The 25572-nt window shown below is 41.9% G+C and overlaps 2 protein-coding genes across 2 annotated transcripts in view; one reads left to right on the forward strand and one right to left on the reverse strand.

Moving 5' to 3' along the window:
• Positions 1-1856: 1856 nt before the first annotated feature.
• On the forward strand, positions 1857-8253 carry MALSU1 (mitochondrial assembly of ribosomal large subunit 1). Its single transcript, XM_054642135.2, has 4 exons — positions 1857-2063; positions 3552-3730; positions 6185-6266; positions 7452-8253. The coding sequence occupies exons 1-4, from the start codon at positions 1886-1888 to the stop codon at positions 7628-7630; spliced, it is 618 nt and encodes a 205-aa protein (XP_054498110.2). The 5' UTR covers positions 1857-1885; the 3' UTR covers positions 7631-8253.
• Positions 8254-11194: 2941 nt separating this feature from the next.
• The window catches only part of IGF2BP3 (insulin like growth factor 2 mRNA binding protein 3), a 112185-nt gene continuing 97807 nt past the window's right edge, over positions 11195-25572 (reverse strand). Inside the window, exons 11-15 of the mRNA XM_054637634.2 lie at positions 23173-23292; positions 19049-19123; positions 16009-16140; positions 14762-14875; positions 11195-13829 (exon numbers count right to left, since the gene is read on the reverse strand). Of these exons, the coding sequence (XP_054493609.1) occupies positions 13728-13829; positions 14762-14875; positions 16009-16140; positions 19049-19123; positions 23173-23292 (543 nt within the window). The 3' untranslated portion in view covers positions 11195-13727. The remainder of the gene's footprint in view (positions 13830-14761; positions 14876-16008; positions 16141-19048; positions 19124-23172; positions 23293-25572) is intronic.

Consider the following 25572-nt stretch of genomic DNA (forward strand, 5'->3'; position numbering starts at 1 on the left):
GGAGAAATAACATCAAGAATGACATCAAAGATAAATGTACATTGTCTTCATAGAAAGAACATCCTTTCAAACATGTCTTCAAGAGAAACAGAAACATCAGTTGGGTAGCAAGTTTGTTAAGAATGACTTTAAAAATTGAGCTGTTATTTCAAACCACTTATTTTGTTCCTCCCCTCCTTTTTTTCTTGAATATTTTTTATGGCACACAATTAAGGCTCATCACTTGTGGCATTTTTTTCTTACCAAAAGTATTCTTAAGATGAAACCAACACTAAAAAACACCAGTCTCTGAAGGAATTGTAGAGGAATGAAGAAAACTTTGCAAGAGCCATCCAGCCACTGTGCCTTATTAGTACAATCACTTCCAGCTTCATGCAGCATAGTCAAATTTTCTTTAATGATAAAGCTTTTATCACTACAGGTCTTTATAATTCACACTGAATTCCATAATCCCAGAATTGTCAGATTGGAAGGGACCTCTGGAGATCATCTAGCCCAGCCAAGGCAGGGTGACCTACAGCAAATGACACGGGAGTGTGTCCAGAGAGGGAGACTCCACAACCTCCCTGCCCACCCTGTTCCAGGGCTCTGCCACCCTCAATGTAGAGAAGTTCTTCCTCATGTTTAGGTGAAAGTTCTTGAAACTTTTATGTTATGGCCACTGCTCCTTGCCCTCTTGCTGGGCACCACCAGAAGGAGTCTGGCACCATCCATGACTATGTCTTTTAAACCTTAATATTTGATCATCATACTTGGTGAGAGTGGGAAAAACATTCTGAATGGCAATTCTCTTATTTTAGTGTCCCTTTAAACTCCAGGATTTCCAGGGGAAGGAGGTGGAGGGATATGTTTCACCCACATTAAATACAAATGCTTAAAGTCCATAATTTCTCAGCCCCTTGACAACTTTCTCCATAGCAAACCAAGCATTGCAAGACTACCAGCCTGTGCCCATTAACACCATGCACGAATTACACAAACAGAAAACACATTCCACAGGAAAATCATGTTAGTTTCAAACAAGGTGCAGTTTTTTAGGCAAAACTGTAGCCTATGAAAGGGGGCAAAAGGCTTGAGCTGGCATACGTGGTTTAGGCGTATGTGGAAGAGCCCATGTACTGTACCTGCCCTTTCCAGCTGCCCAACAACCCAGCAGAGTGGTGTTTACAGAGCAGGAATGATCTTTCCTCTCAAATCCAGACATGTCAAACCATCTTTAAAACTGACGCTTCTTCCACTGCCCTCTGGCCCACGTTCCCAAGCCGTGGTACCAATCAGCACCCTCAGGACGTATCCCCAGGTTAACCTGCAGCTGTGTTCTGGCTCCACAATGCCACAGGCCAGACGCAGCTGGAAACCCAACAGGTCAGCTGCACCCGGCTGGGAGGACAAGGGAGACCACAAGGCTGAGGAGCAACAGAACGGGCGGGAATGGCTTCAAATTGAACCATAGTAGGTTTAGATATCAGGAAAAATTTCTGTGTGGGTGGTGAGGCACTGAAACGGGTTGCTCAGAGAAGTTGCGGATGCCTCATCCCTGGGAAGTGCTCAAGGCCGGGTTGGATGATGCTCTGAGCCACCAAGGTGTCCTTGCCTACAGCAGGCAAGTTGGAACTGGACGACCTTTAAGGTCCTTTCCAACGCAAGCCTTTCTATGGCTCTGTGACCCTGTGCGAGCCCGCCCCACCGCCCATCCCCGGAGCCAGCGGCTGGCCGGGCGGAGGAGCCACGGGCCCAGCGGGGCCTCCCAGCACCGCCCAGGGGCCGGCGCCGCGCGCGCGCCGCAGCCCGACCGGCAGCCGGCTGCACCAATCAGGAGAGGGGGCGGCCCCGGCGCCGGCCAATGGCGAAGAGCCGTGCCGGTAGGGGCGGGGCGCGGGCCGGCATGTGGCGGGCGCTGGCGGGAGCGCGGCGGTTGCTGCGGCCGCTTGGGGCTGCGGCCAGGGGCGCCCCGCGGGCGGAGCCGCCACCACCCCGGGCCCCGCCGGGTCGGGGCTGCGCGGCGGCGGGAGGCGGAGCCGGGCCCGGGGCGCTGGGGGCGGCGGAGCAGCGCCAGCCGGCAGGTAGGGCCCAGCCCGGGGCCGCGCTGCGGAGGTGCCCAGCGGGACCTTGAGCGGAGTGTGCCGCCTCTTGGAGAAGGGGCACACGTGGAATCGCGCCTGCAGCTGCGGAGGAGCCTCGCCGTGCCCAGTGCCGTGGGACCGGCCGGGGCCGCGGGCTCGGGGTCACGGCACTGGCACCGGGCCGGCACGGCCTCCGTAGCGCTGCTGGGAAGCGAGGAAGCGAGGCCGTGTGCAGGGAGCCCGGGTGCCGGTCCGGGTGTGTGTGAGGGATCCGTGCCGTGCCCGTCGGTAACAGCCTCGGGACAGGGACAGGCCTGGTGTGCGCGGGGCTGGGCTGCGGCTGTGGCTGTTCCGCACAGCTCCTCTAGCCTGGATCTCACCGAGACGAGCAGTGCCTGGTGATTTTCATCCATCCGTTCTCCAGGCAGGCTCTGGAGGCTTCTCAGGTGGCTACCAGGCAAATATTTGACTTCTGTAACCGCTGCGTCTGGAGGATCTGTGGCCACTGCTGGTTTTCAACATGTGTGACCACAGCAAAAAGTTGAAAGAGTGCCCTGAGGTGAAAGCCTTATATTTACAGAGATCTGATCCAACTTCTTATCCCCATTCATGCATATAATTGTAGCTATTGTTCCTTTGTTTGGCTTTTTCTTCATATTGGAAAATATAAAGCTTGGCTTTGTGCTGGTGCTCAGTCTTTGCTAATGTTCATTTTATAGTGGCAGACTAGCACTGCTGACAGATTCAAATTATGCCTAACGTGTGCATACAAGTTGCATCTACGTAATTAGGACAAATTAGAAATAAACTTTTTTCATGGTGTGAACAGAACATAGTTTCACTGATTTACTGTTTTGTAAGCTGGCTTCCTTAAACTGTTGAAGGACTAAAGCTTCCTCTACAATATCATAATGCTCTGCACCAGATCAGGCTAGGGAAAAAGAAAAAAAAGTGGCCTTACTCTGCCTGCAGATAAAAAAATGTCTTCACTCTGCATCATGTCAGCTCCATTTTTGAAATACTGGTTTCTTCTGCTTAAGATTCTAGAACAGTTTAATCACAATGTATTATCACAGATTGTTGAAAACCATTGTTCTGAAATATTTTCAGTTTTACCTGTTGTTTTAATAATGTCTGAGTCCTTAGGTTTAATTCATCTGCATTGACAAGTGAATGATAGTATTGGCTTTTAAATAGCAACAAGAAGAAATAAGTAAGTTAGCAAAAACCAAAGTTTCATTTGGGTGACTGTTACATCTAGTGATAGTTTTGTTTACTGGAAGAGTGCTTCCTTCTCCGCTTTGGTGGCTGTAAAAGTGATTTTAAAAAATCTGCAGTTCATGTTGCATTGTCAGTATCAAACCAAACTCAGAGTGAGTGACTAGCTTAGGCTAAAATTCAGTTAATTGTTATTTTATGGCTCTAAATGGTTTATTTTTGCAATTAAAAAGAAAATTTGCCACTGTACTATTTTTGTATTTGCTCCAGATACTGTTCTTCCAAAGTTCAACATTGACTTGGCTGTAGCACTGCTGAGGCAGGAAAATGCTAAAGACATCTGTGTCATCCAGCTATCTCCAGAACTAAAATACTGTGATTATTTTATAATTGTGAGCGGATTTTCAACACGGCATCTTCATGCAATGGCAAATTACATGCTGAAAATGGTAAGACCATAGTTCTTGCTGCTCTCTCTGAGTTTTGGGAATGGGTTTAAGTGTTGTGAAGGGAATTTCCCCAGGATTGTATGTGTAGGGGTGTACCAGGTAAGATTAAACTGATGGCATTATGTAATTTAGAATACATCTAGGAAGTAACTGGGTTTTTTCCTTTAGCAGTACTACACAAAATAAAGGTATTATGTTTTAGAAACAGACCTCTCTGTGTGTGGAACACTGAGGACATCACAGTTGGGTGGCTAGAACATGAATGATGTGAGATGGTGATGATGACTTGTGTCTGCCTCTGTTTTTGTCCAGCAAGCACCATTCCTATTCCCAGTCATTCAAAAGAGCTGTTCTCAAACCTCAATCCTTAAAATTTCCACTTTCTCAGATATATTGTAAGGCTGAAAAAAAAGTTGGCCTCTTAAGAGGCACAGGATCAGCTCATGAGCTTTAAGCAAACTGGTAGTTAATGGTCCCCCTGCTGTGCATGTGCTGCAGGAGAGGAGAGGCAGCAGCAGCCATCCTTGCTCAGAAATCCTCTGCTGTTTGCCTTTGGAAGATAGAGAACTTTGCAGCAAGGGAATGGAGGTGAGAATAAAATTGCTGGTCGAGCTTAGAGACAAGGGTGAAACTCAGGAGGGAGAAACTTTCTTGCCTGAGAAGAACCATACAGCTGTTAGAAAGCACAGCATGAGGAATATGACCAGCCCCATCAGTCAGCTGTCTGTATTTAGCCTGGAGTTTGCCTTCTCACCACCCACTCTATTTCCCTTCCTGACCCTGTTTTTCCTTTTACTCTTGGTTTTACTCTCTTCCTTCCAATCCCACTGGTTGCAGCTGTGAGACTCATGGGGGAAAGGAGAGTGGGAGAGATGGTTTAGCTTTTCAGGGCCTTTCTGAGCAGGTATGGGGAGTTTCTTGTGTTCTCTGCAGGAACTGGCTCATCTTTGCAAACCAAAATTTTGCCTTAAGCTGGAAGTTGCATTAATGTGATTTGAGTATGCAAAATCAGAGTGCTTAGTATGTACTCTATTGCTTGTATAACTTGCTAGTCTTAGCAGTTTTTCATTTCCCCCAGACTGGGAGAGATCAGTGGGTACCACCTGCCCAGCAAAAACTTGGCTGGGCTTCATGGCTGCACCCTCTGGTGGCTGTAAAAGCAGCAATTTTGCAAGGGCAGAGCCTCTTGGGAGGCATCGTGTCCTCCTGGGCATCCTGAGAAACTGGGAAGCCTGGTCAAGTACTTGGGGGTGGCTGAGTTCATCTCACACTGGAAATTTTACAGGTAAAAAGTAGCTGAAGCTTAAGAGGTAAAGCAGAGCAAGTGCTCCAGAGTGCTGCCAGGCATTTGGCAAGCTTTACTACCATTCCTAAACCCTTATGATTTACTCACAGTAAAGCAAAGAGGAGCTCAGGTGTAGCGTGAGATCTTCCTGTTCTGCTTCCAGAAGCTTGTGAATGGCAAAGGCCCACATCCCCATCTGGTTTCATGTCAGAGGAAGAAGCTAAGGCTTGACTGTATTGTAACTGTACACCTTACACAGCTCTAAAGATAAGGCTTGGAAACTTGTACCAGGAATCAGCTTTTGCAACCTGATGATAGGTGATGGCAGTTCACACTGGGCTTTTTAGCATTTTGAGCAGACTGTTGGAGTCTTTTGAAGATGCCTCACAAGCCATCTTAAAGAAAGGAAGGTAGAAATGGTTCTGAATTGACATTTTGAAAGTTTTCCATGCTGGTTTGCAAACTAGCATCATTACCCAGCAGCTAACATTGTGTGGAACAACAATGAACAGCTGCATTTTGTGCTCATTGCATTCCCAGTCAAGTGAGGCTCATTTGCCAGCCAGCCATGCTGGTACATGTTGGTTTGTGTTCTGTCTTCCATGGCAGAATGGACTTCTGGGGCCATTTCTATTGATACTCCAGTAGAGGAGCAAGTAGGTTATGGCCAGATCTGAAAGTAACCATACTTCAGCCTTGAGCTGTCAGATTTCTCCAGCTCTGGTGGGTGTTTGGGTTCTTCATGTACTGCATGGGGAGAACTGAGCCTCTCAAGCTGGCACCTACAGAAGGCCCCACAGAGAACTGCATGCTTTTCCTGACTGACCTTGTGCAGCCCTGCTTTGAGCTGCCCCCTCCCCTGACCCAGTAATGGAAAGACAGTATTTAGTATTCATCTTGATAAAAGATACCTACAAAATCCTTGGACAATGGTATGGGAATCCAGAGCATTAGGATTTCAGATTTAAGAAATCTGTATGTATTTTCCAGTAGTGCAAATGTATATTAGCCTTTTTCTTTTTGTGCAGACTCCAGGACCAGCATGAAGCAATCTAACCCATTTAAGCTTTAAAACAACTCAGCAAAATCAAGCTTCTCTGTTAAGTTTGAGTGCTTTTTAAATAAATGTAAAAGACTTAGTTTTCTGCCATTCCTTTTTTTTTCCTCAGTACAAGCATCTCAAAGAAGAAGGTGGTCCTCATACTCAGATTGAAGGAAAAGAGACAGATGACTGGCTGTGCATTGATTTTGGTAAATATTTGTGAATCTGAGAAAAACAAAGTTCTGCATGAGCTCTTTGTTGACAGAAGCATCTCACCATGAACCCTGGTTGCTGTGGAAAGTTCACAGTTCTCTGCTGTTTGGGAATTCCAATTGTTGGTTGAACTCACTGAGATAATAAATGATTTTCCATTAAATATCTTTGGCATTGAGGAAAAAACAGTAACTACTCTTCAGTGGCTAAAACAGGTCCTAATAAATTGAAGGTAACAATAGTGGGGAAAAAAAAGCTACTTCAGTCAGTTTCCTGAGGTTTCTGTAATCCATGTTTGGGTAAATGGGAGCTCATTGTACACTGCCTTACTGGTGAACTATTGAACAGACTTTTTCACTGTCCAGATCATACCATCACATGGGGTAAAGCCTCAGTCCTAAGACACTGAGTTTAATTCTTTATTCTACAAGTGTGAAACTCTACACAAATACAAAAGACTACATTCAAAAAGCAGTTCTCCTTCACTGCTACTTTTAGAATCTCACCCCCTGGCTTGGTGTTTTGACCTAAAAGATTAAAACTTCACTTACAGATGAGTGAGGAGCACTCTAGCCGCTGATGTTAAGCCTTGGCTACCTTATGATAATAATTATTGAGGGTAATAACTGAAACTCAATTGGAATTCAGGGGAATAACTGCAGAAGAGTGCATTAGACAAACACTGGAATTAACATTCTCTGCTGTTCGCACAGAATTAATGAAAGCAGAAAAACTTAGTACATCAAAGTCTGAACCTATTTCATTGTAAAAACCACCTGAAAAGTGTGAGCAACACACCTAGAAAAAATTACTTTGGCTTTAGCAGAATGCTGACAATACAAGAAAGCTTAAAATCTGTCTGTCACCTTGGGGGACTCTTTGACTGAAATTCCTTTTGTATTTCTTCTGTCCCATAGAAGTCATAATTTCTTTGGTTTGGAGTCTTGTGATAATGTCTTATTTTAAAGTATTGTGTCTCATATCTTGACTGGAGTTTTTTGAAAGACTGACAAATTTCTAACACTGAGAAACTGGAAGCAGCAGCTTAGGAAAGGACTTTTATCAGCTGCCATGTTGTATCTAGCCAGAAAGGGGGTGGAGGGCTTGAACTCTGCTCAGCTGAAGGTGTAGCAGTGCTTTACTGTTCTCTTTAATTCATTATGAATTTCTGTTCTGTGCAGGTAACATAGTGGTTCATTTCATGCTGCCAGAGACACGAGAAGTTTATGAACTGGAGAAGCTGTGGACTCTTGGTCCCTATGATGACCAGTTAGCACAGATGATTCCACAGTCCCTGCCAAAGGACTTCATGTTTGGACTGACTCCCAACAGCAGTGATCATCTTGAGACAAGAACTTAAAGCAGCTACTGCGTGGAAGGAGGACAAGTGTGCCTGAGTCATACAGTCTTGAGAGCTGAGTAGTCAGCACAGTTGATCAGTACAAAACAGTGATTTTACTGGGTATGCCCAGGTAGAGTTCTGAGCAAGCTAAAGTGATCAGAATCATAGAATCATTAAGATTGCAAAAAACCCTCAAGATAAGAGTCCAACCATGAAATGTCAAAGGAATCCTATCAGAGCTTCCCAGGGGAGCCATTGGCTTAGTGGAGTTTGCAGTGAGAGGAGCAGGGCAAAGACAGCTGCTTAAGCTGGAACTTATGCTCAGCCTCTAGAGTAATTGTTTTTCTAATATCTTTGAAAGACACCCTGTAGTGGCAGTGCAAAACAGACTGGAGTGCTGCAAGGAAAAACTGAAATACTACAGTTGAGATGACACTTCTTGTGTTAAGCCATTTGCTTCTGGTCACAATAAAGCAAGTCGTGGTCTGAAGGGGGGGACAGAAAACAGATTGGTGTTAGTAAGAACATAAAAGCCAAGAGCAACAGTGACAAATAAATGTGCTTTGAGTTATCAGAACAGTAAATAAGTTTTCCAGCCAAGGCAAACCTGGTTTTAATAATAAAAAAGCCCCAAACTGAAATGCTTCAATTACTTGTTTTCATGTGAGAGGATTCAGCTCATCCTTCATGTGCAGTTGACTCCTCTCTTAGCTTTCCTCTCACCTGCTTTCTGAAAAGGGGCACTGAGACAATACACTATGGCAGTGAAAACCTTCAGCTCTTTGAAGTGGGAATGGACTGTTCAGCAGTTTCAGAAGTCACTGTTCAGTGTTCTTAGCATGACTGATGCATGGTCTGATAACCAGTTAAAGAACTTCAAGGTGGTAACCAATTTGTCTGTATAAGACAACTTGCTTTTCTGTACTACAGGGCAGGAGTGTTACCACTGGATTAGGATCTCTTTCTCTTGGGGAAGTTTGCTCTGCCATGTCTCAGAAAGCAGAAACAGGAGATCTTCAGGGTAATGACCTTTTCTCCTCATAACCCACAAATTACTGCAAGCCCAGTCTGTATCTCTGCCCTGCACAGCAGCCTCTGTTCATAAGGCTCAAAGTGAGCCTGGTCTTTGTGCTCACTTTGTGTAGCTGTGTTGTTCAGGAGGAAGTGTGTTTGTTTAAAAGAATCCAAACAAACCAACACCCACTTCTCCCTCTATTTCAGGTCATGTTTTCTTGCTGTGTCTAACCTCCATTTTTAATGAATGATTGCCTCCAAGTTCACCTGCTCTTTGATACAAGGCAGCAGATGGGTCTGCAATGAAGGGTATTTGTTAAGTGTAGTTAAACCATGCAGGTAAAACATCTTTGCCCACAAAACGAATATGTTGTTGGGAAATATAACTGCAGAGAAAGGTTTTTAAAATGCTTTGTGACACTTTTTGAAAGTAATCACATGGGAGAAAGATAACCTTGGCTGTCTTACAGCCTGATGGGCTCTAAATCAGGCATTTCCTCCTAGGAGGGATGCGTAGGAGTAACTTCAACTCAGTCATTCCCTGAAACATTTCCCTTTTACTGCTATTGTGGATAAGTTATATCTGCTGAATAGAGGTAGGTGCAGCAAACATTACACCATCATATGAACCCACATTTAGTAACCAGAACCAGGTACAGTATCCTGTCTGAAAGAGAAGTAACAAAAGGAGTACCCAGAAAAGAACAGCTGTGTGAACAGGCTAAGACTCTTAGAGGTGAAGCAGGTTACTAGTCTAAAAGACAAGACAAAAAAAAACAAGAGAAAAGAACCCAGTAAAATAAACAAATATAGCTGACTTAACTGGCAAAGGGTAATGTGAAAAGAATGTGAAAAGAAGTTCTGTGAACATCTACTGGTTGCTATTAAACAATCAGAACTGCCAGCCTAGGGAAAGAACTTGGTCCTCATCCATTTAAAATAACCATTTCTAATCTCTGGTGAGTTGCTGCTCCAACCACGTTACCTGCCATCCTTGGTGAGACTATGGCCTGATAGTCCCAGAGGCTGGGAGGTAGGAATTGACCCAGTCTGTGTGATCAGTACTGTGCAACACTAAAGCCCTTTTGGAAAAAAGACATTTGGGAGTTACTTCATGTGGATAAATCAGGTGATTTCTGGGTAAAATAAAAATACCAAACAATTTGTGCAAAGAGTGTGTAGATTTAGCATTTAGTCCTTCTGGATAGGTACATGTAAGGTTTGGCTCTGTGAAGGATCCCTTGACAAGATGAACAGGAGAAACCATTAAGTGAAACTTTTGTCATAATTTCTCTGATTTCTTGCACTGCATCTGAGTAACTTCATTTTCAAGCAGTGTTTGTGTCCATCACTTGAGCTAACATCTCTGTTAGCATTCAAGCTGGGCTCTTTCTCAACAGTTTCTCATGTTGGTCTAAGAATCCTCCACATCACCCATATCAAGCCCAGGCTGTCTTGCACAGCACACATGCTCTGTTTAATAGAAAAGAGCGCATGCCTTGGAAATTGCAGCTTAAGAGTAAAAGCTCTGGAAGGTTAGAAGCAACTAAGAGTGTTATGATAAAGCAAATGCTTAAAACAGTCAGAGGGTGAGCTGTCACAAATGCACCAGCAGTACAAAGCAAGGCTTGCCTTTTTATGCAGCTCAAGTGACAGACTGCTGTTTCTGAGAAGAAAGCTTGATATTGACATGGAGAAATGAGCTTAGGGTGCCCTGTGAAATGCAATACTCTATGCAGTGCCTTCTACAGACATAATTTCTTCAATTCCTTCTTTCTGCTGGTTGGTCCCAGGAAATGAGCTGTGAAGTAGGAAGGTGAATGAGTTGGGAAAACAAGTTGGGCTTCCCAGTTCTCTTTGAAAAGATACGGTATTGTGTAATTCATGATGCTCTTTCATTCCCCAACTCATCCCTCTCATGTAAGCATTCAGGTGAACATCTGGTCTCCTTTTACTCCAAATAATGTTAACAAGGATCTAAATGGAGAGGTGATACACCTCACTGGCAAGTGGTGTGTTTGGGTGGTCAGGGTAGGGGTGAGAGATTGCCAGCACACTTGTTTGTTGGCTGTGTGACTGATTCTGCCTGTCCAAGCTTCTAGGGCCACATTGATGACAAAGCTTCATCACTCCAAGACCACCACCGTAAAGACTGGGTAAAAAGTGCCTCCCCTCTCCCCCACCACCCCCTCCCAAAAAAAATTACTGCATTTCTAATCTCATGTTTGTCCTGACAGTCAGGAGTGTCAAGTCCACATTCCTTCCACAGCAAATGAGCCCAAGTGAATGGTGCACAGCAAACCATGAAGCATGGGTTGTCCTACAGACTTTTTGGCATTCTTAGATGGGAAGGGGGAGATTCATTACAAGCCACAGAAGTCAAAGCTTCTTTTGGGAAGTGCAGACATTGTAACCTGGCTGTCCTAGCAGCTGTGGAATGAATACCTGTAGGTTACTGCTCATCCTTATCCAGTTATTATGGAAAGAAAACCAACTTGATCAAAGCACCGCAAGTACTCGGGATGGTCTGTCCCTATGCCTCAATAATTTAAAAAAACACCACACAACTTTATCTGATGATAGGAGTTAAACTCTTTATTCCATTCAGAGGCATCTGGCAAGTAGAGCTGCATTGGGGGGCACATTACAGATGAAAAATGATCCATACTTTCTGGATATTGAAATCATTTACAGTATTTACTTTCTAGCTATTCCCAAATACTCCAAATTACCAAGTCTCAATTGAAAAGAAAAACATGAGATACCATATTAAGTCTAGAAATTTAAGAGAGATGACAGTATTTAAATCAGCAGATGTAAATGCAGCGCCTATCTGTAAAGTAATTTTTAATGGAAAATAATGAAGTCAAATCCTTCTCAAATGTTAAGAAAGGAACATCCGACTGACTTAAGCCTCAACAAAAATTAAAATGCTATGTACTTTCCATACTTCAGTAATTTTAAATTCATTGTAAGAAAAAAAATTATCCTAAAGGCTAGATGAAGGTCACTGTCAAAAAAGGAAAAGAAACTCATTTTTCTTTGCTAAAACTACAACATAAGTTTGTGGTTTTTAAACCAATTAGTAAAGAAGAGATGCAGGAAAAACACTTCAGACCATTTTCAAAATTATCTAATCTGTACAACAATGATCTTTGGGAAAATTATCTAGTCTATGTAGTAATGCCTCTATTTCAACATGAACCTAAGAGGTAGATAACAAAATGATGAAACAAATGTTTTTGCTCGCTGTGCCCCTCAAATCAGTGCAGCATGGTGATTCTGATCATCTCATGCACAAAAACATCACAAAAAAAGGTTCAGAGGTAATAGCATGGCTCTGTCGACCACACACACACAGGCGCGCACGCGCACACACACACACAGCAGTCTTTATGCACCATGTGTTGCCACATTTTTTTTTTTCTTAAACTGAGGTAGACTGAAGTTTATTGTAGAAACTTGAATGTGTCACTATTACCACAATCATCATTCAAATTACATTTGGAAATTTAAAAATTTGGTAACTTTCCTGTTATCCCTGCCTTTTGACATTTTTTTTTTGTTCTCCTCTAATGGTTGGTTGCAGAACGTGCATAAATCCTGCTGCATCTATTATAAGCCAGGCTAGAGAGGTTGTTGTTTTGTTTGTTTTTTTTTTCTTGTAATCATTTTCAAAACCTTCAAAGTGGCTTAGTGTGGCCCATAACAGCGGCTGGATATGTAAACTTAGCCTTTCATTATCTTTCAATGTGATCAAACACTGTTTGACCTTCCCCCATCGTGGTAACTGAAAGCAGTATGATGTGATCTGCAGACAGCAGAGACCCTCCTGGCCTCAAAAAAATGCTCCAGCAGATCAAGTGTTCTATCAAACTGAAGATGAAGCTTGCTCTTTGAACAAAATGGCAAAGTCCAAATGGGCTGCAAATGGTTAAATGTAGCATTATTAGGTAGTGATGGTCAAAGGCACAAAGGGTTCATGCATTCAATCAAGTAGCACAAAAAAAAAAATTCAGCCTCTTGCAGCCTTCTAAATTTTTCCCCCAACCCCAGCCTCTTGCCATCACTTCCTTGTCCTGTTCCCAAAAAAGTACCGTCACAAACTTTTTCATCCCATCTTAAAAGAAAACTAAACGGCATTGCTGCTATCAGAATGTTGGCATCATTCACTATCTTTTGAACATTCATTGAATTTTTTTTTAAACAAATGATGGTGTTGAAGCCCTCAGGAAATCTGAGGCTGTGTTTTTTTTACCCACCTTACTCCCATCAGCCAGCAGCTAGAAGTGCTCTACTATATTTTTCCCCGATAAGTCTGTAGTACTCCTGGCTGGTGGCTGATCAAATTTTAATTTTTTTTAAAAAAATAAAATGCTCAAGAACTATTAGCTTTATAAAGTATACAAAATACCAAAAAAAAAAAGCAAAAAAGGAACAATTTCTCATTGAGGTACTAAATGCCTGAGGTAGTTTAGTAAAATGCATATTTATCTTTTTATGCCCTGGCCAACACCATTCAACACTTCCCTTAGGTTATTCATGGCAGTGTTATGTAAAAATGCAACCAAATTATTTTTAAAAAATGCCACTTGTTTCAACATTGGGACTAACACTTAAACTCTTGTCAATACCCTTGCTCTAACCCTAGCCCACCCGCAATCCCACCCTCCAAATGTGTTTATTCTTTTACAACTGGACCTATAAGAGCAATGCCTTTTCTTTTTTTTTGTTGGTTTTTTCTTTTCTTTTTTTTTTTAACCAGTGAACTCAGAAGAGAAAGCTTCATTAAACCAAGTTCTAAAGTTGTTGGGGAATAATAAGAACAATAAAAAAGACTAACGAGTTTATGTTAAATTGTGAGAATAGAACAAAAGGGAAGTGAAGGGGTCCTTATTTTAAAGCTGGGTTTCAAAAGTTTGAGAGAGCCTAAAGAATACATTCTCAGAGACAGCGTTCAACGGTTGCCTGGTCCTCGAACAGGTGATTGGCTTGGTGGATCTTCTGCATAAAACTTCAACAGGTGCTCACCACCTGTCTCTCTGTCACACAGTCTGTCTTTGGTCTGGCATCTGTCTCTGATGGGCCATTTCCTAAACCTTTATTTCCGTCTTGGCTGAGGCTGTCCGCTTTGCAATGTTTTTTGCTGTTGCTGCTGCCTTCTTACCTGAGCCAGTATTTCCTGAATTTTTCTCTGAGCAAGCTGAAGGACACAAAGAAGAAGAAACAACCCATCATGATGCCATGCTGCAGTGACTGCTGTTTACAACCAACAAGAGATGCTACTGGGATTAGGAAAATCTGGAATGACTAGATTTCTAGTACTGACTAGATTACTTGTTAATTAAAATGCACTTGAGATTAATCATGATGTACAGCCTAAATTTATTTTTTCTTCTCTTTTCGACCTACCACAACTACTTGCATGGTCATTTTTCTCATCTGTAGTATATAAAGCATGAGAATAGGTAGATGACTACCAATGTTGAGATTATTGAAGCTACAGCCTTAATTTTACTTCTCTGGAAATACAAATGCTTTATAAGAACCACTGTTGCAATAAAGAAGGTACAATTTTTTTATACACTAGGGTAACCAGAAGGTCAGACTTACAGGACTTCCCAGCCCCCTCATCTCCTTTCTAAACTACAAGTCACCTGCAGCAAAGTATCAAAAGGAATGAGTCTGAGTTAAATGAAGGAAGGAATCTTGTGATTCTTTTCTTTATGATATTATATCAACAGATTGGGCAACGTGGATGAATTACATATCTGGGTGTGTTCTTTCCAGATACTATGGTATGGCTTGTGTCTCTGTTCCTTCTGAATTTCAGCCCAATCACAACTTGGGTTTTCTTTTGCTTTCAGCAAAGTTTTAGCAGCGCCAGAGCCTGCATAAATTGACAGAAGAATTTAAGGAGACTGTTTTGCATATGTGAACGTGCAGTATTGTTATAAATCGCTCTCACAGGCACGAGGAAAGTTTATTGCAGCAAGACAACCAGAGGAGCCTGGCAAGCACTGCTTTCTGTATCCTGAGCAAAAGACTTCCATCCCTTGGCTCCTGCACATGGCTATAAAAGAAAGACCATGGAAACATCAAGGCAAATACAGAAAATCATTGCAATCCTCCTACCTGGCATGCATAGAAGTGACCAGTTATTTTCACAACCACCTGATCATTTTCATCAGGTGTCTGGTCACGAGGGACTACAACTTCTGCACTTGTCAAGTTTTGAAGCTCATTTACCTATAAACAAATAGTAGAAGTCAGAAAACTTTAAACTAACAAATTATATGGTTTATTATACAACCACCAAGCCTCAAAGACACCAACCATTGAAACATCATCCTCTAAGCTACATTTTTTTAAACCCCTCACTAACAGAAAGCATCTTTATGCAGCAGTGTGCACTCTGCAAGCTGAGCCTCTTGTGTCTCTTAACATAAATTAGCACCAAGTCCTCTGGGTTTGTAGAAGTGTTTTAAAGACTAAATACAACACACAGAAGGTGTTAAATACATGACTTTAAAAAAGCAAATAGATGCCACAGTATTTACAGTTGAGTTTAAAAGTGTAAGGTCAGAAAAATCATACAATATAGGGAAGAAAAATGCCAGAGTATTTACACATTTTTCCTTCAAAAACCTATACAATATAGAGAACTTCAGACTGAGCAGGTGGGAAATTTTATTTGTTGAAATTATTTTCAGCAGCTTGTCAGGCTTCCATCATGTTAAGTAGAGGGAAGGTTAGAGTCTTTGTCTCATTAAAACTAATTTTATTTCAGAAATGCTTATCATTGTGTAATTAAAGTTTTAGATGAGCAGCTTCTCAGACATGTTTGTCCTTAAACCTCTTGCCACTGCAAGTAATGGAAGAGGCCACACTGCCTCTTGACACTTGACCTAAAGACCCTGTTGCACCCAGGATGGACACCCAAGACTAAACCAAGTCTTTGCAAATATCATCTAGCTCCTGACTTAACACCATATGAAAATACCTGAGCACCAGCAGAGCACCAGCGCCTTTTTAGGATTGAAAAATCTCAGTGATGTTATTTTATAAAACAAACTGAGCCTAAGAAATGCCATCAATTTAATTGAAACAAAGATAGGTACACTTTTTTTGGTAATATTGAGGTCTGAACATGTTTTAAATTCCTACCACTTATTTAGAAATTAAATAAATCATTCTAAGATCGGCTTCAACTCCACAGCAGAAGAAAGGAAAAATGTAACAAGTACAGCTAAGAAAACAGCTCCTGCTTTAATGTAACATCAAAGAATTAGTTTAGCTAAAAGTTTAAGCTTTATGTGTATATACACACTGAATATGAAACATAACTGAGCAACATTAAGGGTTTTATTGCAGCTACTTACTGTTTTGCCTCCTTTACCAATAACTCTACCAGCAGCATAGGATGGCACTTTTATATGAGCCTCAAGTTTCACTTCTTCTTTAGGTCCAAAGAAATTTTCTTCTTTAAGTTTTCCATAGATTCTCCCTTGAGCCTGCAAAATTGCTTTTAGTTAGAGAATGTTCTTCTTGGAATCTAGCTAACATCAAGAAATTCCACAGAAAGGTGAATTCTTAGAACATAATCCTGATAAAGTGTTTTCCCTAATAAATACACAACTTTTCTAAAAGAAGTCTTTGTACCAAGCTAGGAAGTACCAGTGTCCATCTTCTTAGATTGTTTGACAAACCAGGGAACCACGCAGCAATTTAACAGAGATCATTATTATTATTATGCTTTTCAGTAGAAATATTGCTTTTAAAAGAAACTACCACATTTCTGTAGAGGTAAAGAGTGGTGGAGAGAAGAACTGTAAAGCAGAACAACAATCCCAAATTTTTTATTACACCCAGAAGCACAAAATGCAACTAATTGATTCAGAAACCCATTCTTTTAAGATGCTAAACTAAAAAAGCCACAACACCCCCAACAAGTCATGGTCTAAAGACTCCAATTGAAGCAAAGAGCTTGCTTTTACAATCCATTACAACATATTGTTTAAAAATAAATAAATTTGCACTTGCTCAAATTTCCAAAGTAAAGAAACAAACTGCCCAAATCTAAATAGTTCCATGGGAACGGTATTATTCCAACCAACACACAGTTCCTTTTTCTGGGAAGCACACAAGTACCAGATAGCAAGAAGAATGTCCACTGAGAGTAAGGTTGTAGATTTGCTGATTTTTAAGCACATTCATTTCCTTATTCACAGACATTTTCAGTGAATTTGTGGGAAATGGTAACCAAATCTTCTACTCTTTGGCTGTTGGATGCTTCAAATGAACATACATTACTGCTGAATTATAAAGAAAGATGGGATGTGGATTTCTTTAAAAAAAAAAAGAATGTAGATGGTCTTCCAACATCTCCAGTCTTTCAGTTCTTGAGAAGGTCTTTAGGAAAGGAAACATCCTAACTGGGCTGCAAGCCCCTGCACAGTAAAATGGTGGCTGAAATGTGTTGTCTACCCTAAATTCCCCTTCACTTTCATATATCCCAGATCCAAGGCAGGACAGCCATGCATGAGCTGTGGTGTTGCAGGGATGCCAGAGCTCTAGGGAGCACTGCAGCAGAGGCTCTGAACAGTGCCCTGCTCCCTTCCCATTGCCTTGCTAACAGCTGGCCCTGCACACTGCAACATCCCCAGGCTGCAGCAGCACAGGAGGAAAGGGATGCAGCCACTGCAGCTACCAGGGACAGGAATCACAGAGAGCAGAGCACAATGGAGCAAGGACAGGATGCCTAAGTCACAGGCTCTGGGATAACACAGCCTCTCCCAGAGCTCATTACTCATCTGAGCAGCAGCTATTCCCTCTCCAAGTTGCTGAGCACCAGTTTACATTCTTGGTACCCCAACAACCACTGTCCCAGGAGAGGAGACCCTTCTTAATCAGAGCTTAAGGAGAGCACTAATGAAGTGTGGACCTGGCCCTAAGGCCAGCTTCAGGTTAACAGTAGTGATCAAAGGAAGGACTGAGCTCTGCATCTGCCCATCCCAGCCAAGAGGGCATTGCTCACAGAGAAGCTAAAAGACTACAAGGTCTGGAGCTGAATAAAGCCCCAAGGGATAATCCCTTTCCTTCATAAGACCAGCACTGCCCAGGAGCATTGACTGTGCTACTACACTGATGCACCTTTGCAAGCAGAGCTTAAGTGTAAAGTAGGGACTGATTGATGTGATGTTAAACTATATATGAGGTGCAGAAAAGGGACACTTTCCTCCTTGCAGGAGTCAGGTTGGAGAGAAGAGCTTCCAGAAGAAACCTGTGGGACTCCCAGTTTGTCTTGGGGAGGAAACCTGAGGACAAGCCTTTGCCTACAAGAAAAGTCAGGATAAGGGATGCCCAAATTTCCTTTGGCATGCTACTCCTTGAGGGTAAATCCACTGATATCTGATCAGTATCTGACCTTTTCCTGATCCCAAACCATAAGAGTACATGTGGCCAAGCCCACAAGCACACAGAAAATATCAAGGACACAGAGCTTCCTAGTCATGCTTTGCCTTCAATGCCATCTCAAGTGCATATGGTAACAGAGCAACAATCCCAAATGCATCTAAGTTTGTAATTACCACTGCAAAATACCTGCCCTGATAATTTTCCAAAAATCCTAAAGGCATTAATGAAACTGATATCCCTGAAGTTTGTGCACCTCCTTCTTGCAAGATGTCCTGAAGCAAAAATACAAAGTCAAAAATGAGAACAGGCAAGAAAACTATGCCAGGATACAAATTCTCAAGTGACTTTCTACATGCTCCAGGCCACATCTGTGATGATGCCAGGCTGCTGCACTGAGCTGCCTGCACCACTCCTAGCACAGTCAACTCCTTTTGGGGTAACTAGATTTATCCCTTGACATTTAAGGCAAAAGGCCACTCTGGAACTTAATTTGAACACAGATGGGATAATCAGGTTGAGTATCTCCTTGTAGTTGCAGTGGAAATACAATTAGAAATGTTGTATTTATCTGTAGAGCTACCCAAAAAGCATTTTCCATTTAGCACAAAACAGCAACCTGGGAAGACTCAATTTCATCTTGTCAGCTTTGTAATTTCAATTAAGCACACAAAACTGTTGCACATACCAAGACAGATTAAAAGACTCAACTCAAAGGTGCTTGTAGGTAGAAGAGACATTTAGGAGTGTAATATGGCCATATTTTTATGCTAGACTTGATTCTTATTTACATGAAACACACATGAGTTTTCAGGTGACCAGAATGTGGCCTCTAATAGTACTGTATTACTCATATTCCTATGACACCTTCCAGCGGAAGGAAAGCAAAACTCAAGTATTTACTAAAATTCTGAATAAAGTGTGCTTGGAACCAAGAGCTTAGTTTTTCAATACTGTCCCTTAGGCTCCAAAGGCCACTACATACTGACAAGTTTTTATATGTTGTACCTTGAACTGAGCTTCTGGAGGTCCAGTGATGATAACCATTCTCAGCTTAGCATCTGGTCCTTCAGCAGGGGCAATCTGGAATAGATAAACATAGCTATTGGTAGCTGTCTTTTGAAGGAATAGTTTAAAGCCACCTCCTCCCCATTTCAGTCTCACATTCTGTTCAGGAGTGAAAAATTATTCGTTACAGCAGCAGCAGCATCACACTTCAGTCATGACGGGTTTGTTCTCTTTAAAGTGCATTAATTAGCTGTAATGAAATATGGAGAAACTGGCTAAACCACCATGAGCAAATTTACTTCTGAAAATTAAAGACACAGCTACTCATCCACACATGACAGAATCCCACACGGCATTTTCATGTGGCTATGAGTGATGTAAGACATGTAGCCTTCAAAAAGACAAATCTGGTTAATAAACTGAGATTCTCATCCCTACCCACTAGCTTGAATAGTCTTTCTAACAAGTTTTGCTCATTAGCAAAAGCTCTCATCCATTCCCCTGAGAACAGAAGATCACTTTACTGTTGTAACTAATCAGATCCAAAACATTCCTCTATACCGGACAATGTGTGACCCAAATAAAAATTAAGCTCCACCAGAGCTGAGACAGAGATGCCTGTAGGGTCTTTAGCAGTTCATGTCACCACAACAGTAAGATTTCTGTGGGTGTTTTTCTCAGACTCCAGTGGCATTGAATAATTCAAGCTAGCCTCTGACATTCCGAATGAATCTTTTGTTTATCACAACTGACATTTCCATTGTTGCATCTAGTATTACATAGCTGCTGTTGAATGAGCAATATATTAAACACTACAGAATTTCATCTCAGCTGTTGGCATAGGGATGTTATTCATATTTAACAGCTGTAGTTTATTTCAGACAAATTACCAGTCACCAGGCATCATTTTCACTAAAGAATTTTGCTAAGGAAAGTTTGTAACATTATTCATATTGTACCCTAAGATGGAGAAGGCATTACATACTAGTTATCTGGTTTGCATATCTATTTTTCATTATTTATGAATTCCAATTGGATAGATCTAAAAATACACATTAATTTTACAGCAGTACATTTATATGGCATGACGCTGTAAGAACAAGCACAGACTAAATCCATTCATTCTTTGGAAAAAGTATTTTAGAGGAGCAAAATTTCAGGGCACATTTCATTTAGAGACAGCTGACTGAACAGAGCTCAGCCTGACAATTGTCATTTGTGTAAAGTGGACAGGTTTGTCTCTCAGTCACCTCTAGTTTTCTTAACAAACACCAGCACCTTCATTAAAATTTTAGGAAAAATATTTTCCATCAAGCCTTAATTACATCCTATGTGTGTCTAAATGTTCTGGAACATATCTTGCTTTGATTTTATCCTAGAATATTCTGTTTCTCAGAAGCTGGGGTAAAACACGGCTGAGCGCTGCTAAAGAAACATATACCAACTAACATTTCAATGTCTGAAGGGATAATCTAAGACAATTCTGTGTTAATTTTCTCTGTCTGCCTTTGGAAAAAGTAGTTATATACATACAAATAGTATACAAGTGGAGAATTTAACTTCTGAGATTAAACAACTTTTTCTAACCAGAAAACAATCTTTTATATGCCAAAAGCCACAAACTGACAACTTTGTACACCCAAACCCAGCTTTCCTCAGGAAGGGCTGCTCTGCAAGGCATTTATAAGCAAGGAGATGACAATTGTTCACAGCAGGTCTCAGCAGCACAGGGTGGGCAACAGACACCTCAAATCTCTTTTGCTGGCTCTTTTGCTGAATAATTGAGTCTGGAGTCCCACACTGAGCCCGCATTGCCAAGCGGTGACCCCCAGCACTGGGACATCACCTGAGCTCAGCAAGAGCCATCCATGTTCACCTCTGAGGTGACAGCCTGGACACTGCAGCCTCATAGAGAACCCCAGTGCATCTGCAGTTTAGTCTTACATCGTGGGTTATGAGTTTCACCAGATCTACAGAGCTCAGCATGAGCACAGAGGAGATGCAGGAGGATGTAAAAGGCTTTCAGCTTTTTGTAAAAGCTACAGCACAACTCAAAACAAGCATTATGCACAGACTTACTTCCTCCACAAAGTATGGTTACTGCAGTTTGGCAAGTTAGAAGTTACTCAGGCAGCACTTCTTCAAACTCTTAGCTAAAAGCACAGATTCCTTGATTCACAATTTATTATTTTGTTCCAAAGTTATGACAGAGAGCAAGTTAAAGTGGTCCCATTTCAACATGAGGGAAGCTTAGAAGTTTTGAATAATTTACCAGTTGTCATATTTAATACTTCCACAGAGAAGCAAGCCTGGTGTTTGTTCTGCCATTGATCTGCCAGATTACAGGTTAAGTTGCATTATTTTAATAGATAAGTACACATGCAGCATCCCAATTTTGCAAGTATATCCTAAATCTGTGTACTTTTGTTAAGATTTTATCATGTTTTCACAAAAAACCATCTTTACTTTATTCCTACTGAAGGAACAAAAGACCAGAGCTTGAGAAAACTTTTATCTGAATTTAAATTAAGACAGAAATGTTAAATGCATGGGGTAGAGGGGTGCCAGCCAGTAGAGGAAGCCTGAGGCCGCTGTTAGCCAGATGCATGAGAAATACTGGAAATTCCCTTTCCACTAAACTCTCTTCCAAGGACCAACTGAAGAACTAGTTTGGACGGGTTCTTGGAGGTCCAGGTTGTTTCACATTTCTCTCTCCACCTAGCAGTACCTTCTTAAACCACTGCTTAAACTTTAGCTACAAGCTGCAGGAATGGAGAGGGGAAGAGGAAATACATGTGATGCATCACAGCCCCATGCAGGACAGATTTGATAAAGAAATATTGACACCTCTCACTTTCTCCTGTTTAATTTTTCCCCTAAAAATATGGTTATTAGTGCTCAAATGATATGAACTATCTGGGTAGTATAACTATTTAACATTCTGCCCAAAAAAGGATGGAGTTGGGAATGTGTCATTGGCTGACTGGCCAGTAAACAGATCAGCACTAGGCAAACCCCACACAAGACTCATTCATCAGGGTTCCCCAATTATTTTGCTCTCTATACTTAGATGAACACCTTCCAAGCCAAGCTCAGCTTCACCAAATTCAACTCAGCATAGCCAGCTCCTGCCCTGTGCCCCAGACTTTTGGCAGATCCCTGTCATAGCACTCACTAAACACATCACTCCATTGAAACAAAAATAAAGAGGGCTGAGAAAAAACCATTTGTTTTATCTGTGCAGTAAAATGTCCATCTAACAGCATACTAAAGCTACACACTGTACTTTAAATGCACTGTACTCTAAGATTTTTTTAAATTTAGGCCAAAACATTATCTTTACTGTATAAAACAGCAGAAAATATTATTTGTAAGAAAAATGTGCTCAAGCATTTAGAAAAGATACAAGGTTAAAAGGGCATTAGTGCCCAAAAGCCAGGGCCTTCCTATGACTGCAACTGGCACTAACTCCTGTAGACAGCCAAGAACGATTTCACCAAATTGACTGAAACTCAAGCTTCTGTTAGAGGTCAGCCTCTGCAGACCATCCTTTTCTTAGCTACACTGAGGTGGTCAATACACAAACAGCTGGATGTTAAACCTTATAACAAGAAGGTAAATGTGGTATTTGAGGACTGACTGGCCCCAGCAGCTTGGAGCAGCACATGGGTGAAGTTACAACACCACCAATTCCGCACGGAGCCGTTTGAGCTTGACAGCCCAGACCAATCCATCTGGCACAGACCAGGGGCAGCTACGAGAGTAGGGACTTCAACTGGGCTGCTGTGTTTAGAAGGGGAATTTACCCCACCAATTTTCACTTTACCTAAAGCAAGGAGAAAGCCTTTAAGCACTGCATCATCAAGGCACAAGTCTGTTTCTAAGACCACCAAAGTAGTTTTCTTTGCAGCTTATATTTCACACCTCAGGAGACGTCTGAAAACATGCTTCTAATTATCTTGTCTCAGGGAAGATTAAAAGATGATTTATAAACAAATGTACTATTTATCACATCATATTCTAAGCAAGGAGTGGGGGAGGATGTTCAGGAAAGCACGGCTTGTGCAAACTTGCTGAAAGTGTCACGTAGAATAGGCAGAAAGTTATAGCTGGTGTAATAATACCTTAATAGATGCGCCTGCAAAACGAGAAAGTTGTTTGATGTGCTGTCCCTGCTTGCCAATAATAGCTCCAACTGCCAAGGCTGGGATGAACAGATGAACAGTTTCAGACTCGGGCTGTTGCTGTGGGGAAGAAGGAAAAATGCAGTGAATGTTTTTGAACATTATGAATCAGACTGACAGGAAAATGGGTACAGAACAGGCATGCATGGAAATGAGGGGGAAATAAGATTTCCCCCTGTGATGTCTGAGTATTAAGGGTCTGGCTTTTTTTGGGAATCACAAAATCCACAGAACAAGAAAACCAGTTTGAGCCAAAAGAGGATTCTTTCATCTTGTATAAAATACTCACAATTTTAATGCATAGAACTTTAAAAAGCAATTGAGGAGCTGCTTCTTTGTGAGGCTTTCACTCTTACCTGTAGCTGTCTGGATTCTCTTCCACGTGCAAGACCCTGCAGATGAGGCTACTACAAGCAGAAAGAGGCTACTACAATCTGAGCAGGCAAACTCTTTCTAGTTTCCCAGTTATATTTTTAATTTTAGATTGTGCTGAGAGCAGTACAAAAAGCCTCAGAGTTACATATATGCTACAATTTCCTTTGTGTGGGAGTGATCTGGAATGATAGCCAGCTTGAAATCTGCCAGTGATTCCTCCTGTGTAACATTATGCAACAGTTGGAGCCCTGGCAGCATTCCTCACACAGGCTAGTAAATTAAACACCGTGTTTCTGAAAAGTGAGAGGACCCCAGCATTGCACCCACTGGATATCAGGCATCACTGCATCTTCCTATTGCTTCCAAGCAGACACCCCAGCTGGAGAGCATGACACAACGCTCGAGATCCTCTCTGCATGCTGTGCAGCAATGATCAAACTGCAGGGGTGCATCTGCCACAGTAACTCACAGCTCTGTTAGCAGCCCCAAAGAGCCTGTCTCAGAGGAAGGGAGCACCCTCTAGTACACACCATGCTACTGGACCATTGATCCATCCACTTCCATCAGGGCTAAAAAACCCTAAAAAGCATTTCACACAAGCCTCTCTTTGAACTAGGAGGTATTTAAGACACTACACACCTCTCCTCCTAAAAGTTTTTCTTCCTCTGTGTACCCCTCTCATATTTTTGACATTTTTTTTCTCATCCTCACTCAGACGAGCCAACATGCCCTTTTTGTGCAAAGGTATTTTGAGACAATGCAGACAATCTTTCTCCTTGCTTTTTCAGTGCCCACCATGCACTGAGCACCAGCAAGCAGAGCACATGGGACCAAGCAAGCTCATTGAGCTTTGCTCAGCTGTATATTTTAATAGGGGTACAGGCACATAGAGAAGCTCACCTAAACAGCTTTTTCTATGATATTTTCAGAAAAAGCCCCACACTGCTATATGCAACACAAAGCAAAAAGCAGATGCAATCCTAAAAACAACACCCCCAGCTTACTTTTAAATTTCAGTTACTCCTTTCAAGGTTAAGTCTTTCAAGGCAAAGTCCCACTGCATTAGCCATAAACAAATCTGAACAAAATGCTCATTTCCAAGTTTTACCACTTCATTTTCAGTAAACACAAGTCAACTGTAACCTCAGGGGATACAAATTCCAGGCACAGCTCCACGTACCAGGTGAAGAAACCCCAAAATAGGATATTGGGAACAGAAACACTTGAGGCAATTGCAGCAGTTGCCCAGTTTACCCTGTGTTTTCACACATACAAGGCGTTAGGATTCAGAGGCATTTCATGCTGGTTTGAATCCACATGGATGCAGCCCTCCACTCCCAGCCTCCCCACTGCCTTGCATGCTTTGAGGCCAGCAGCTTTGCAGATCCAGCTGGTTTTTAAGGCAGGCAGGCAGTAAGTCCCTGACCCAAATAACCAGAGCAACACACAAGTGGCAGTCTGTGACCAAGGGAGGAAGTAACAACAAGAGAGAGAGAAATAATGGGAAAAAGTGGGAGCACCTCTTTTAATCTGCCTACAGATCAATTTAAAATGATCTCAAAACTACACCCTAAAACTACATATTTGTAATGAAAGATACAGTCACTTCAGTATATATGTTAAACCAGTTTCCAGAAGATTACTCATATTCTCCTCCTATTATTACAAACATCCTGAGTGTTGTCATAGTAAGTTCTTTTACATGTTCACTGTGAATCCAGCAAGATTTTCAGCAATTTGGAAATGCTACTTGTAGGTACTCACTTGATCTTAGCACTGCAAAAAGCTATTTCTAAATGGTTGCAAGTTCATGAAGCATTTGGGTTTTTCCAGTTTTGTTGCAATGACCCACTACACTGGGTGTAGAGGCAACCCCTCCTTCCAATCCTGACAGCTTATCCACCCCCTTGCTTGCTCCTCTCTTCTTGACCCCTACATTCAATTGTCCACATGTGCTCCAGCTCC

The sequence above is a fragment of the Agelaius phoeniceus genome, chromosome 1 (assembly GCF_051311805.1).
Source record: "Agelaius phoeniceus isolate bAgePho1 chromosome 1, bAgePho1.hap1, whole genome shotgun sequence".
Lineage (NCBI taxonomy): Eukaryota > Metazoa > Chordata > Aves > Passeriformes > Icteridae > Agelaius > Agelaius phoeniceus.